Source organism: Micropterus dolomieu, linkage group LG08 (assembly GCF_021292245.1).
Source record: "Micropterus dolomieu isolate WLL.071019.BEF.003 ecotype Adirondacks linkage group LG08, ASM2129224v1, whole genome shotgun sequence".
Lineage (NCBI taxonomy): Eukaryota > Metazoa > Chordata > Actinopteri > Centrarchiformes > Centrarchidae > Micropterus > Micropterus dolomieu.
In genome coordinates, this window is record NC_060157.1 from 5208567 (window position 1) to 5225644 (window position 17078).

The window sequence follows — 17078 nt, forward strand, 5'->3', positions numbered from 1 at the left end:
GGTAATGATCCACATCCGTCCATCGTCAACCGCTTATCCTGCGTACAGGGTCGCGGGGGGCCGGAGCCAATCCCAGCTGACATCGGGCGAAAGGCGGAACAAATCCAATGCTGTAAAAAGGCAGATTTTTTTCTTGTGGAAGTATAAAACACATCAAATTAAGTAAAAATCAGGATTAAAGGTCAATTGTGTGTGTGTGTGTGTGTGTGTGTGTGTGTGTGCGTGTGCGTGTGTATTTGCGTGTGTGTGTGTGTGTGTGTGTGTCTGTGTAATTAGTGCAAAGAGAATGGGCCTTATCAGTCTCTGGTGGAGTTTCCTCTTGGACAGGAAGTGGGCTTCCTCTGCTTCCTGTTCTCTTCTCTTGTGTGTGTGTGTGTGTGTGTGTGTGTGTGTGTGTGTGTGTGTGTGGCCCCAGGAGGGGTCTAAAAAGAACAATCAGTTTAGAAAGAGAACGAAAAAGAATGAAGCAGCTGAGACAGAAGTCGAACAGAGAGAGACAGAGAGACAGGAGGAGCAATGGAAAAAACAACTGAGAGACAGACACAAAGACAACAAAAGATAAACTGACACAAAAAATACATTCAGGAAGAGTGTGACCAGGACCAGGACTCAGCTGACCCAGAAAAGGACCAATACAGAGGAGCACTGAACCACGATGGACTATGAACCCAAGAAATCCAAGAAGGTACGGTAGCTTCTGTTCTGTGTCTGTGTTTTCACGTTTCAATGCAAATCTTATTTCATCATCCAACATCTTTATTATTTTGGATGTTATTTCAAAAACAAAACAAGCTTGAGTAAAGTCACAGAGTAGATCAGTTGTCAAATTGACCCTTTGACAAGCCCTGCCCCTTCCTTAGTTACAAATAAACAGGAGCAGTCACACCAGAATTTAGAATGACAACATGTACTTGCAAAATCACTGCATTTCAATGGAATCATGACCAATGAATTTTTAAATCTGTGTGAATTACCAATGAATTCACACAGATTTACTTCTGTAAATTTTTGGTAAACTTATAGAAGCAATTTTACACTGTTGACCAATAGCGTACTGTTTCTTGACAGTGATGACCTTTGAAGGAACAAGAGCCATAGAGTTCAAGGTACAGGACAGTATCATGACCATGACCATTCAGCTGTGTTTCACCATCCAGTTTTATTTGTCCACCTCTTGTAGAGTACAAAAGTGGAATTTGCAGACAGTTGTGAAGCAGGAGTCGAATGTCTCAAAATACTTATTTTGAATAAACTGCATATTTATTATTGCTGACTTGACAACTTGCACATGCAAAAACAACACCAAAGGTTAACCAGAAGATTAAAAAGTGACGTCAAGGGGTCTTGATCAAGAGTCTATACGTAATGCCATGGGCTAGCCTGTTAGCCAGTAGTTCACCAGCTGCATTTTCCAATGACACAAGGATAAACTTCTGGTGTGACCAGGCCTTCTGAATGTGGCTCCTATGAAAATCAACCAAAAAACCTGATGATTTATCTTAATTGTTTCAATTACTTATTAAAAATATTCTCTCATTAATAAGGAACATCTTCTAGACAGCTGGCTTCATATCTTCTAAAACAGCTAAGAAAAGAAATCATTTTATTAAAAGAGTTTGAAAAATGTCAAGCAAAGAGGAAAAAAGTAACAAAAAAGTATTAACTAACTCCATAGCACCTTGGTCTGACCTGGGCAGGTTGTTACATTAAGCACATTCATTACAAAATCCAATTATTTCCCTCCTTCTCATCAAAGGAACACTAGAACAAGAGGAAGAACAAAACTCATTTTAACCATCCTTTGTCTTTGTCCTTACAATTAAATTCAGCTGACTACTGAGATGTTCATCAGAAACTGGCCTCGTTCTGATACGTAGAAATCTGTCCTTGTTGTTATTCAAAAAGAAAGAAAAGACAGGTTTCTGATACTAAAACAAGCCAATTTTCTCTTTTTCAGTGTGCGTGTATGTGTTATAATGTCTATTCTCCTTATGCCTTCCAGCCATAGTATATTAATGTGTGTTGGTATGTGTGTCAGTGGGTGTCTAACTGTGTGTTGTGTGTTGTCAGTGAGTCTCAGCAGGGAGCTGTCAGAGATCACTGCTCACCTGTCAATCACTGTTGGAACGGCCAAGGGGGTGTAATGCTACACACACACTTACACACACATTGTATACTCAGGCATGTATGTGCGCACAAAATGTCTTCTATGAAATTCGTTTTCACATTCAAACCTATGATCTTATCTAATGATCTTAAATTTAAAGTTTGCCCCTAGGTCAGGGGGTCATTAAAATCAAAAGAGCTCATTCTCCAAGGACCAGGAATGTGTTCAAAAATGTTACTGACAATGTTGAGATGAAAAGTTTGACTTAATCTCACATTGCCAGACTTATCTCTGCACTTTGTGCACCAACACTGGAGAAAGGTAAGGCTGAACTCATTATCATTCTGGCATAGGTGTGTATTTCTTTAAACGAAATATCAATTGTGTTGGGCAGGAACCCAGGAAGCTGTGACTGTGTCCTTGCAAATTATTGTCGGATATTGTCAGATATCGGAAGGGGAGGAGAATTCTGACAGCCAATGACAGGCTTAGTCTTAGTCTTCACTGCGTACTTCCTGTGAAGTATGGGAGTAAGTATTGACTACAAAAAATTTCCTCTCTCTCTCTCTCTCTCTCTCTCTCTCTCTCTCTCTCTCTCTCTCTCTCTCTCTCTCTCTCTCTCCATGTCTATCTCCGTGTGTCTGCAGGGTTTTGTCTCTCCGATTAAGCGTCTGGTCTGGTCAAAATCTAGTCGCAGGCCGGTGGATCGAGGCAGCGTTTACCGCCGCCCGCTGCACACCGTCCCTCTCTACCCTCCGGACTACCTCATCCACCCTGAGAGGCTCATCTTCGACTACGTAGAGAAGGAGGTCAAGGTAGAACCTAAGATAGAGAACAATACAACAAAGCATATTTAAGTCACCATGGACCTCATGACAACGTGACCAGATACTTGACCTTTGACCTCTCATCTTAGTTCCTTGGTCACCTGACCTGGGTGTCGGTTTCACTGAACCCTTCCAGCCGAGACGAGCTGCTACAACTACTGGACACAGCCAGGGTTAGTCATCAACAATTAATCTATAACTAACAACTCTAAAGTCAGTTATAAACAACGGAGCTACAATGAAGCACTTCTGAGATTGGCGATGCACAACCAATTTATAACTAGAAAAATCTATCAAATCAATAACTCCCCCCTTTTAAGTTAAGTAATTAAATAATGAACTAGTAATAAAAAAATATCTTATCTTTACGTAATCACTGAGGTTAATTATCAAGAATCAATCTATAATAAATCACTGATGTAATTAGTAAACCTAACGATACCTTAACTGATCAACTTAGGGTATTGATGAATAAGACCTATAACCTATATACTATCCAGCAATGATGCTGACTGTAATCAATACCTAATCTATAACTAATCACTTCTGTGATTCATCATCAATAATCTAAACTAACTAATCATAGCCAAATTTTGGAATCAGTGTTATATTATTAGCTAAACTCTTGTAGGTTTAATGATCAATAAGCAGGAATTGACAATTTAGCAAATGGATCAATGACATGACATGCATATTTTTGTGTCCGAGTGAATTCTTTTCTGTTGAAGTAATTTTAATCAATTTATTCTACAAATCCCGTTTTGAGTGAATACATTTTCACAACATTTTAATGATATATATATTTTTAATGTTGTGGCATCTAAAACTCCCAAAATATCAGGTAGTGCAACCATCCATGCAAATAAACTGATTAAGAAAAGATTTTAAATTGTGTTTTATGCATATTAAATTCAAAATAAAATACTGTGGCATGATGTTGTGTTTTAAACCTTTCAAATAAACCAAATTTTACAAGTACCAATAGTTTTAAAGTTGCTGAGATAATTGAAAAACATCTGTCCAGCAATTTGCATGTATTCAATTGTCAGGGTGGCACAACCGTAAGCATGGGACATTTGTTCCAAAGTGAAAATTTATTAACAGTAAGAGGTTATTGCATCATCCAGAGGATCCCAAGTTACCTTTATATCGAGTGAAAAGGTTTGTAAATCCCTTTCAAATAATGATAAAAATACCTATGTTTAACTTATAGTCAGACTGGTTCACTTTCCATGTCAGGTCGTACAACAAATGTAATACTTGAAAATTATTAATTTATCATAAAACCTTTTATTTAATCAAAACAATATATGTATAAACAAGTTTCATACTATAAGCCTTTTTCATTAGAAATAAGTCAGGTGGTGCAACCAGTATGTCAGGTGGCGCAATTGCAAGGAAAGTTATTCTAAAGTGACTAATGTTTGGACTGATAATTAAAATTAAAACATTTGTTTTAAATTAAGAATTTTTACACTCTCTAAGCTTTTTCATGAGAATAGGTTGTGTTTACTAGCTTCAGAAGAGCTGCGTTCAATACTACTAATTTAATAAGGCAAAAAAAATTAACACTAAACAGAATACAGAACACACTAGGATACTTTTAAGGATAGAGAAATTTAATTAAACATAGCCATCCTGAAGTGTACACTGTGCAACTGTACTATCTAGTGAAATACAAGTATCGGATCAGGACTCGGAATTGGCAGATACTAAATATTAAATGACTGATTGGGGGCAAAAAAAGTGATCGGAACATCCCTATTTATAGTCATCTGAGGAGGAAGATAGAGGGAAAACTGTGAAACTCCCAATTAGCCAGCGGTCCAGAACAGCAAAAAGTGATGCAACAGTGGAAGTAAAACCAGTGAAAGCACAGGGAGAGGAACATTAAAAACATTGTTGTTCAATAACAATCTAATACAGTGTATCCATTGCACTGTAGCCTATTCCAGTAGTTTACTGAATGTGATATCATGTATCCTGTTTTTAATCAGTTCATTACTTTTACTTTAGTAGAGACTGTTGATTAAAAAAACCTAAAAAAAAAAAACTTTTTTGTATTTGAAAGAAAATTGGAATTTTTCAGTATATTCGCTGTCAGTACTAATATGTTGTCAGGTGGTGCAACTGAACTGTCATGTGGTGCGACTAGCTAAAATATTGATTTAAACTGATAAATAATAGGTTAAAGCGAACATATGGTTTAAAACAATGATGATCATGGATACTGTATTGAAAACTTTGTATTTTTGTATAATTATTTTTACATCAATGGATGCTAAAGATACTAAATAACTGACCTCTAGAATACAATAATCTTAGATAATTGTAAATACAAAAGCAGAAGCACGAAATAATAATTTCTTAAGCCTATAGACACTCTAGGGAATACTTGCTTATACTTGTTTATACACATAGTTCTAATTTCAGAAATATGAATTATATCCATTTAGAAAAGATTTTTTAAAAATACATTTTTAGAAGCTTTATATGTCATTGACCCAGTTATGCCAATGTTAGCAAATGATTATGTATTAATCACTTCAGGTCCAACATTAATCTTGTTGAGAATATTACATGTGTGTGTGATTACTCAGAAATTAATAATCTATAATTACATGTTCCTGTGTGTTGGTCAGTAGCAGTTGAAGGTGCTGCCACTGAAGACTAGTATGGATCAGGACTGTATCCTGAGTCTGTCTGCTCGCTGTCTGCTGCTGACGTGGAGAGACAACGAGAAGCTGCTGGTGAGGATTCCCACGCATGAGATTGCTGCTGCCTCCTACCTGAGAGACGACGCACTGCACCTGCTGGTCCTCAAGACAGGTGAGGACGTATGTGTGTTCCTTGGTTAAATGCAAGATTTAATATTTCACTGGTTTATGTTATATTATGTTGTGCTTGTTATACATGGAATATGGAAAATGAATAAAAATATATTTTTTCAAAGACAGTTAAGGACACACCTGTGTACATTGTCAGTTACTGAATGACTGAGGACAAGCGATGCACTTTTTAAAAATGACGCTTTCATATCTCACTTGACAAAAGAGAATATAGACAAGATGAAGAGCTCCTCATTCTCACTGTTTTGGTGATGTTTGCCTCAAAATTTCAGTGTATAACACCCAGATGACAGGTTTGCCGGCTGAAATAACATCTGTCGCTGGCAGATCTTGTCAGTTCTAGCTAGCTAGCATAGGCTAATGCTAACACTAAAACTCTGTAAGTAAGTTGAAAACTCTAGCTGACTCGTTTTAATGTTTTCATCTGAATCGTTTTAAACGAGAACCCTGTAAAAGAGTCTTAAATATGCACTTGATGATTGCATATGTGACATTATGCTAAGGCTAAAGGTACATGTCCAGATGATGATCAGTGGAAATAAAGGAGCACACTAGTATTTCAAGGTAAAACAAGTAAGCACTAGTACTATAGTTTGTGTCTTTTTTAAAAATTAAATTAAATTGACATCCCTCTAATGGTTTGGGTGCTTCAAACATAGTTTGACAAGCTGACAAGTTTCTCAAATGTCAACTTAATCTAATGCAAGTTTGGCTGAAGTTGCTGGAGATTAAACTTTCCCAAACCAAGTTAAGAGCAGGACAGTGCCGCTATCATAAACTATGATATTGCTTATCAGCATCTTCTCTCCCACACAGCGGACGTGTCAGCCCTGAACAGGTATTTTTTAACATAACCTGTAACCTCACAAAATAATATAATTAGCTAGTAACATGCCTCTTGCTTTTGGAAGTAACGCTAGGTTACCACTGTATAGGTAGAACTGAAGAAGCCTTTTGGATGAGAAGCAATACGTCTTCAGGTATCTTCAACCAAGTCCAGCTGCACTTGATAACCTTGGATAATTGAGAATTTTCACAGACCCTACTGAAGGTAGATGCCACCCTCCAAACTCTTATGATACATGTGGAGAAATATAAGCTTAAATGTGGAGTAAGCGATTCTAATCCAATACACATATGTTTGTCCTCACAGTCCACTAGTTATCTGTTCTGTGCATGCCTGGATCCTGCCACACAACACTATTCCAGCTGATTTGTGTGTCAGGTACATAGGTAATATGAAAATAACTTGCTCATGGACATTCAACATACTTTCTACTTCACCAAGATATACTGTTGTTGTGATGTTAGCTAGTAGCAGGGGAGTTGGTGTGCTGGCTCAGGGTGCATCTCGTCCTCTCTGCATGTTAGCGTTGCAGCTGTAACGTTAACTGGAAGAAAAAGGTTTTTTTGTTTTTTTTCTTGGTCTTTGAGACACAAAGAAACATGTTGCACTTCACACACTTCATAAAGGTGTTCCCATTACATTCTTCTCTGCTACACAGAAAATGAGTGGAAGCAAGTCTCAACATCCCCTATAAATGACATGGACTTAAAAGGGTATTTTAAAAGGCTTAAAATTTAACACACCTCTAACCTGATAATATAGTTCAGGCCTTCATACATTAAAAAAAGCATTTTCAACAATTCAAAACATAACATTTGTATAAATTTGATTGTTTACCTCTGTAATGCTGCATTCAGACCAAACGCGAATTTTCTCCTCGCAACGCTTTCCTCGCATGAGTAAATTCACTGCAAGTGTTCACACACAATGCGAAAAGGCGATTTTAACGCGATAATGTGAATAAACACAACTCGCCATACTACAGCTGTATGAACCTAAAGTAAACATTTTGCTGTGATAACTACAACATGATGCAGATTTATTAAACATATGAATGCATGCTTTGTCAGGACTGTCAGCAAGACAGCAGGACAACAATTTCTAAAACGTTTGTTTTCTGAATGGAGTTCGGATTGGCTATGCTATGCTAACTTGGTCACAGTAAAGTACAACGATAGCTGGAATAAAGTTACATACACATGTTTTCTGAACTCACCAGGTATTTCAACCTCCTCGCTTTCTTTTCTCCGAGCAATGTCCAGTTTTGTACGGTTTGTATATAAATATGAAGTAGTGCCAAACGACGCTAACAACACTGGAACCGGATGTGCACGGAAGCTAGCTGCTGAGAAGCTCGAGTGAAGATAAATCAACATTGTAATCATAAAAGCTAAAGTAAAAAGCTAATTTAAGAAAAGCAGTTTACTCCGAGCTCCTCCATCAAGCAAACGGCGTAGTTGTCAGAGGAAAATCCAGTCCGACCACAGGTGTTTATTTGTCCAAAAGCTGGAGCGCTGCTCCTTGCTCCTCTAGCCCAAGTTTAGCAGTTCTCAGCCAGCCTGCAGATTTTCAGTCGCCCACTCTCCCTGGCCCTCTCCACACAACGCTCTGAAGCTGTCGGTGATGAACGGACAATCTCAACATTGATAGGCTATCGCGACTCAGCATCATACGAATTTCTCGCTTGAGTTGAAAATATTCAACTCACGCACCGGCACCGCCCGTCCTGCGCCGCCTGTCAGGAAATCGCGTATCTATGTGTCTTTGCATTGACTTTGTATGTAAACTCACCGCCCTGAACGCTCGCTTTGCTTAGGTCCATAGAAGCTGCTTGCTGTGATTCCCACTATTTTGAAAAGACAGAACTTTTGCTTTGTAGGCCACACCGACATTTGTTTGACATCACAAGAAATGTACTCTGTACAGCACCTAGACAAAACAGGCTACATGCAGCCTCAGTGTCATGAGGACAAAAATGATTTGCCAGGTCTCAGGAGGATATCATGGTGTTTGTCACGGAAGTGGATTTTTTCAGAGTCGCTTACCTTACCTTAAACAGGCCGGCCATGCCTCGGTTGCTAAGCTATGATTGGACAGTCACTGTTTGGTTTTGTGGGAGTGAAACTTGGGAGGATGGATCATCTCTTCTACTTAAAAATATGAGAATGACAGTGTACACATTTTTAAAAACCCTCATCCCACAGGTCTGAACGTGGACACAGTGGTTGCCGGAGACGACAGCCTGGACAGGAAAAAAACAACAGGCATAGATGGCCGACGTCAAACCATGAGCTGCAATGCTGACCCTCGGCCTGCAGGGGGCACAATGGAGCGACGACACACCATCTGTGGAGTCGACTGGAGGCCGTCACTGTCCAGGAGTAACCACGACAAAAACCAAAATGTGGAAAGAGGGGGAGGGGGAGAGAGAGGAGGTGGAGGGGGAGAGAGAGGAGGAGGAGGGAGCTTAGAGAGGAAGAGAGTGGGAGGGAGCTGGGAGAGGAGGCAGCAAACACGTAAAACAGGAGGGAGCTGGGAGAACCGCAGAGCGAGACCCATGAGCGGGAGCTGGGGGGTGGGAGTAGGAGGAGGTGGTGGAGGGAGCTGGGAGAAGAGGCATGGGGGAGGAGGTGTTGGAGGAGGTGGGAGCTGGGAGAGGAGAGGAGGAGGTAGTGGAGGAGGTGGGAGCTGGGAGCGGCGCCAAGCCTGCACGGGAAGCTGGGAACGGGGGAAGAGCTACGGCAGCTGGGAGAGGAGGAACCACAACCCACTGGAGCCGACGCCCTGCCCTGACGCATACTGCAACCTGGTCATCCTGGCTGTGGAAAACAGGGTGGGTCACCTGATCTGCTGAAAGTTCATTTACTACTTTTTGCACAATTTTGTGGTCTACAACCTGACCCAAGCTAAGATTTTTCTACTTTTTTGTTGGAATTTTAAAGCACAGCATATTAGATTTTGAATTTCCAGGAGGATGTGGAAAACACTAGAATCAAACTAATATAATGCTTTCATATTTATGTTTGTGTGTTAAATAAAAAGCTGGAATCAGGATAAATTTAGCCTAGCTTAGCATAAAGACTGGAAGTGAGGGGAAACCGCTATCCTGTCTTTGTCCAAAGTATAAATAAATCAATTATCTTTTTCTGTTTGTGGACGGATTAAACAAATAAGATACAACATTTTAATCAGGCTGCCTTTAGGGTGTATTTTTTTTTAACTTTGGACAGAGCAAAGCTAGTTGTTGCCTGCCTGTTTCCAGTTATTATGCTAAACTTGGCTAACCATGTGCTGACTCCACCTCCATACTTAACACACAGACATGACATGATAATCCATCTTCTCACCTCACTCTTAACTTTTATTTACAGACAGACAAAAGAAAAATGGCTATAAGTTTTAGTTTTGGACAAGCAAACATTTTGACCTGTTGATGGTGCTACATGAAAAGTTAGGGATCACCAACGTCATTATGACCCATTCAAATTGCATAACAATCCATCTAATGGTGGTTGAGATACAGTATTTCAGTTAAATAACTAAACTAAAATGCTGGACCAACCAAAAACACCATCCCTGGAACTGTGCTGTTAGATACTAAAAACACACTTTGTGTATGAATGCTCAGCGTTTAACTTAAATACCACTGTGGACATCCAGTCCAGGATGATATTCAGACTCCAGAAAGAAAACAACAGGGATGGGAAATAAACCTGTGAAAAGAGTACTTTCTTTGGGGTTCACCAATAATTTGGCTCACATGTTGGAACTGTAGAAAATAGGGCAACACACACTCGTACTGAGATTCTGCATTGTTGCATAACATGAAGCATTGCATCACATTTACAGCAGAGAAGCTTTGTCATTTTATTTGTGTGTGTGTGGTGATAGGATATCCTCATTCACTTTTGCCCATGTCCCCGGAGCATTAATTTGTTTGGATTGGCAGCATTAGTGTGTCATTGTATAACTGGCTCAGATGAAGCTTACAGACTCCAGTCATGTTTTACCACAACACCAGACTGCTGGCTTGGCTTACTACTTGAACATAGCACTAATCCATGCAACTGCTGCAGTGAAGCTGCTCACACAGTAGAACTTGTTTGGTAAACTCAGCAAAAGCGAAGGGGATAACCAGGTTTTAAACTACAGCAAAATTTTAATTAATAGCCCAGGCTTTTATTTGCTTTAATCACTGAACTCACCCTGCTTATATTTAGAACAGGTGTCTATACGGGACAGGCCTTTCATTCTTTTCCGAGAAAGCTCGATGGGAAATAGGCTACTAACAAATTGTTTATTAATACAAAATTTAGGCTTTCGCATAACATATCAATTATGAATCATTCATTTGATCTAGCTCAGAGAGACAGCCTACCTTAGAAAGGATGACAGCTGAAGGTTACCGTAGTTATTTCAACTAGGATTCATTTTAATTAAAAAACGTTTTGATTCTTTTAATCGGTGGACCCTTATGAACTAAAGTAATATAAATGATTAAGGTATCGACACATATTCGCATTTATGACCACTTCAAAGGTCTGGAGCCACCACTTCTTTATCGTTTCTCTTGTTCCCCATGCCAGTAAATCTGAATGAATAATACTTTGGCGCTCATGGTTCCCATAAAATGAACTGAATGATTGAACTGTGGAGAGTCTAACTGATCAAATGATGTGTAGCATGCCCAGACTGACAAAAGTTTAATCATTTATATATATGCACGGTCTAAGCAGCTTGGAACTGGCTCAAGAAAGCAACCCGGGGGGCTTTAAGAAATTTTATAAAAACCAGGCCCTGCATTTATTTGTCAAAACGTGTAGCCACACCAGGCCAGTAAAGGGTCCAAACGTCTAATAGGGGCTCGGATTTTAATTACAGTTTTACGGTACTAAGAGATTTGAATGAGAAAGTAATTTCTCTCCCTAGAAGGACATCAACATAGCTGTGATGCCAGAGAAGGTCACAAATATTAATGACATGATAACTAATTCAGTGTAATAATAGCCTCTTTGCGTGTGTGTGTGTGTGTGTGTGCATGTGTGTGCATGTAGGATGCTGCAGAGGAGTACTGTTCTCTGATCTGTCAGATGTTCCAGATCATTTACGGCCATCAGACGATCGAGTGTGTCGACAGAGCTGGGTTTCACCACTCCGTGCCGGATCGCTACTGGCTGCAGAGGAGTGAGTGACACTGTATGTCAACAGTAGAGCAAAGGAAAAAAATTATTACAAGGTACAAGACAGGGTGGTATGATGAGATAAAGTGGTTAGTTCCCTTTATGCTAATTTAAATCTAATGAATTCATGGGCGGTCTTTGCTACACTTTCATAATCTGATGAAATTGAAGGATCTTTTTTCCCAGATATGTGTCAATGCTCCAGAAAAACAGCAATTTCATTAGCTTTCTTCTAGCACCACCCCCAGGAAAGAGTTTACATTCTTAGCTCCACTCCTGGTAAGGTTCTAAGAATAGCTGCAGTAAATCATCAGTATGATGTTTGTTCTGTCTCTGCAGTTTTACTTAATCTCAATAACTTTAATGAACATGGTAGCCTCTATGAGTTGTGAGTAGTAAACGATACAATTGTAATGCTCTTTTGGTCTGTGCAGGTGACAGCTGTCTGACTGACATGTCCTACAGCTATGATCCAGAGTTCAGCTGCTGCAGCTCATAGTGAGTAACATTTGACCCTGACTGGAGCACAATCCAGAGCAATACAGTGTGCTATCAGTTCACAGAATGTCCTGAATATCTTGACATTTTCTAACAGACAATCTGAACAGACAGCCTTGAAAACTTTTAACCAACTACATAAAATAATGTTATTGTCAGCTCCTCTATTCTATTGTTCAACTTCACAATAAAAGCCCAGAGGTCTGTTTTGGTCCCAGATGGATTACTTACAGTAAAACAGTAAATATGGAACAAAGATTAATAGTTTTTTTTTTTGCCATAATTTTTAGGCCACTGTAGCTAGCACACTAAATGTCAACTTACTGAGTGATTTACATTTGATCACCAACTGCTGTTGGCAATATTCAGTGATATTGCCCAACACATTTATCCATCTATCTATCCATTAATCTGTCTATTTTAGGTGACAGTCTCTCCCCCCTCACTCCTCTCTCTTTCTCAGTGACGGTTCCCAGGATGCCTTTGAGCTCTACTACAGTGAGACATACAGTGAGAGTTCGTCTGTTTCGCTGCAGGACTCCCATCGCAGTCTGGCGTCAGCCAGCGATGGAGGAGACAGTAACCCCGCCCTGCTGCTGATGCAGGAGTACATGATTACTGTGAGTGTGTGTGTGTGTGGGGGGGGGGGGGGGGGGGGGGGGGGGGGGGGGGGGGGGATCCTGGTATTTGGACCTAATGAGGTCCAAATACCGGGATTCCACTATACTTGTTGGGGGCGACAGCTTTGTAGGGACCAAAATGCTTAACCCCACAAGCTTAAAAGGCTTTTTGAGGGTCATGATTTGGTTTTAGGGTTATGGTTAAAATTAGGTTAAGGTTAGGCATGTAGTTGTGGTGGTTAATGTTAGTGAAAGGGGCAAGGGGATGCATTATGTCAATGATGGTCCACACAAACATAGTGACCCAAGGCTGTGTGTGTGTCTGTGTGTGTGTGAAGCTGCGTAACAAGCTGAGTCCGGTGGAGTTGCAGCACTTTGCGGTGTTGCTGAGAGAATACAGACTGGGATCAAACATCGACCACTTCTGCTCCGAGCTGCTGCAACTGTACGGAGACAACCGCAAGTTCCTGCTGATGGGTGAGAAAGAGAGATACACACACACACACACACACACATAACTCATTAACTGACTGAAACTCTGTGGTAAACCACAACCTACTATATATACTGTTTATGTGGTTGTATTGTAAAGGAGTGTGTGTGTGAAATGCATAGTGTATTATAATTGTGTGTGTGTGTGTGTGTGTATGCTACATGAATTTACTGTATGTGTGAGTGTTTTACCTTTTTCTGACCCACTTCAGTAGAGGAAACCACAACTTCCTGTTAGTTAGTGAGTGAGAAAGAGGCATAGAGAGAGAGAGAGAAGTTGGTGTATGATGTTTTTCTCCACACACCCTGTTAATGCTCAGTGTGCTGGTGTAAGCATTAATATGAAAGGATCGGGGTGAAGAAAACAGACAAACAGCAAACTCACTGAGACTTGAAGCACACCGGTTCCCTTTTCGTTTCCTTCATTATCTTCCCTTATATTATATTGACATAGTAGTTATAGTAAATCACCCTTAGCATTATAATTACATGAAGTCAAGGTAAACTGTATTATCCCACAAGGGGAAATTCATGTGATCATACACGTCCTGTTTAATGCACAAAGGTACATACACACATACACATACACATTCACATACACACACCCCATGCACCCACACACAAACGCCACAGAGGTGTCGAAAATTAACCTATAAAATGCTGGCAAACTTAACTCATCAGGTTTGTCTGACAACCTAATTGGAGTTACATTAACTAGTCAAATTTATAGCTGCACTTTTACATTAAATCCACTATGTGTATGAAATCAAGTCATCTGTACAGTAACATTACTTCATAATTCATATATAGTACTATCACAAATAAAAGTAGTAATACCACAGTGTAGAAATACTCAGCAACAAGTAAAAGTCCTGTAAGTCACAAAAGTTTACTCAAGAAAACATGCATAAGTGTTCAAATAACTTAAATACTTAAAGTAACAAAAGTAAAATGATGCAGAAGGGACCATTTCAGAATAATTTACAGTATAATACGTTTGATTTATAGTCCACTATCACAAATTTACCTCAAGGGGCTTTACAATCTGTACAGCATAGACACACTCTGTTCTTAGGCCCTCAATCTGGATAAGGAACCCTCTTCCCCCAAAAAACCTGGAATGTATTTTATTGTAATAAGTTATATTGACTACAGATATCACGGTTTGTGCCTCACGTAATTATTACATTTTTATGCTTAACAAATACATAAGTACAAGTGTACCACTGTAGTTAAGATAAAAATATGTAACTATATATTCTTGTAATCATTTCTATCCTTTGTTTATTGGTATAACAAACTGAATCATCATCTGTGTATCCTAGGCATGCGTCCATTCATCCCAGACAAGGATGTTGGGGTGTTTGAGAGTTTCCTGGAGAGCATTGGGATCCGGGAGGGTGGGATTTTGACTGACAGCTTTGGACGCATCAAACGCAGCATGAGCAACATGTCGGCTACGGCCATGAGAGAGTAAGTAGGGCAGGACGTGTTACTTGGGATTTGGGATTGACTCAACGCTTGGTTTAAACTCAGTTCGGATTCTGTAGATGTTATGTTGTCTTATCTTTAGGGCTGGACGATATGGCCAAAGATGTTATCACGATAAAAAGTTTCATATCTTTTAATATCGATAATTATCACGTTAAGTATCAAATAGTTTTTTCAAAAGTTTAAAGGCTGATTTTTGCTCCTGAGTGAAAATTGAAGAAACCTGATGGTTAATTGTGGTTTAAACTTTTCTTTATGGTTATGGTTTATGAGATAGAACATTCAAAATATTTATGATAAAATCTTTGTCAACAAATATCTTTAAGTAAAATTAAGTAAAACCTTTTTCAGTCCTTTTTCCTCCACAGAATAAACTTCTTAATAAGAAAAATTAAGTCCTAATTCGTGTATGATTCAAGTGAATAAAATCAAACATTTATTGAATATTTATTGAAGATTTGTTATATTGTTATTGAAAAAAAATATATTGCGATAATTATTGCCCTACTTATCTTATTGGTTTGAAGGAATTTATTATATTTTTTATTAAATAGTATTTTTAATAAAACTGAAGTGCACCAACCAACTTCTTGTATATTATATTGAATTCATATTTGAAAAAGCAAAACAAAGGCATGACATTTTGCTGCTGCAGTTTGGAAACTAACACGTGCATCATTATTATCTATTAATTTTAAATAAAAAATATTTGTTCCCTTTGACTGTACATGTAGTGTTTTTCTTTACCCAGTCAGTAGCTCATGTACAGTATAAGTATGCTTACCATTGTGGGTAACATTGTTGTGTTCTCCCAGTGTCATCTTTAATCTGTTAAAAAATTTAAATGGACTATAAAAAGATATCACACTCATGTAAATATGAAATCTTATAAGAGGTTATGTTATTTGTGACATTGTGTTTGTCAATTTAAAAAGCTTTTGGTTCAGGATTTTGCGTTGAGATCATGCTTAATAAAGTTATTGTAGCTTTTGATCAATGCTCCTCTTACTTTGATACAAAACGGGACAGGTTGAGTCCACATGGGCCACTTTTAGGACACACAAAAATACATTTAATTTCTTTTTGTAAAAATAAGTGTGAATTTTCTGTAATATTAATTTTTACCTAGACATTTGAATCACCCGGAAGTCACAGAGATGAGGCAGCATTTAGATAATCTGTTTTTTTCCCCACTCAGCAGGTATGACAACTGCTCTGTGTCAGGATCTCAGGAATTCAATCGACGCATTACTGACATTACCCACGACATCGAGACGCTCGGCTTCCAGGACACACACGGAGACATTGAGGAGGAGGACTACTACCTTTGATGGAGGGAAACAGAGGTTTTGATTTCTCAATGAATTCAGGCAGTGTTTGAAGTTTTAATTTTGCCCACGTGCACCTGAGCAACAGCAGCAGTTTCCAGATATGTAAAAAATAAATTGTCGGACAGTGGTAGCCTTTTTGATGTTTTAAACGGCACTTCCTGCTCTATGTACAGACAGAAAAGCAGACAATAAATAAGACCAGCAAGTCAGTGAAATTAAACAACAGTAAGAAAGTTATTTTATAGAAAACTAAAGCTGTCAAATTAATTTTAACTTAAGTAAAATATGAAATATTTCAATGTTATCATACAGTAAATGCACAGCAAAACTAGGATCAAACAATGCAAATGTTATTTTAAGTTCCATAATTTAAAATGCATCATTGCTGCTAAAATGAAAATTAAAACTCCACTGACTTGTGTATTTTCTATGTATTTCATACGAATAAAAAACTGAATCTGAATTAAACAGAATGTTCTGCCTGTAGCTGTTTTTGACGACTGAAATCAATGAAATCTCAGTCTGATCATCTCTGTAAATCACAGGAAAAGGAAAACCAGACTTTTTCAAGTTTTATCCTCCAGATCCAAAGACCAAGATCAGAGTTTATATGTCAACTTGTGCCAAAATTGTCAGAAACAAACGAAATCTGAAAAACAAGACTTTTTCAGAATGAGCAGTACAGTTACTGTACTTCAGCTTCAAAAGTAATAAACAAAGACTCTGAGTCTTTAATGAATTTGTAAGAAAAATCATAAAAACAAAATCATGCATCATCATCAGTCTACTTTTGAATCAATTCTGGATTCAGCTTATATCACAAAATGTGCACAAGG

General features: G+C 38.6%; 1 protein-coding gene across 2 annotated transcripts; it reads left to right on the forward strand.

The window, feature by feature from the left end:
• The first annotated feature begins 511 nt into the window (after positions 1-511).
• ccm2l (CCM2 like scaffold protein) lies at positions 512-16710 on the forward strand. Of its 2 annotated transcripts, none has more exons than XM_046057279.1 (11): positions 512-685; positions 2755-2922; positions 3024-3107; positions 5580-5763; positions 8835-9463; positions 11685-11814; positions 12245-12308; positions 12772-12928; positions 13267-13405; positions 14746-14893; positions 16113-16710. In XM_046057279.1, exons 1-11 carry the CDS (start codon positions 656-658, stop codon positions 16240-16242), a joined length of 1863 nt encoding a protein of 620 aa, XP_045913235.1. In that variant the 5' UTR covers positions 512-655; the 3' UTR covers positions 16243-16710. The 2 variants fall into 2 exon arrangements, with proteins under 2 accessions (XP_045913235.1, XP_045913234.1); XM_046057278.1 differs by having other exon boundaries at positions 514-685; positions 16110-16710.
• The last annotated feature ends 368 nt before the right edge of the window (positions 16711-17078 follow it).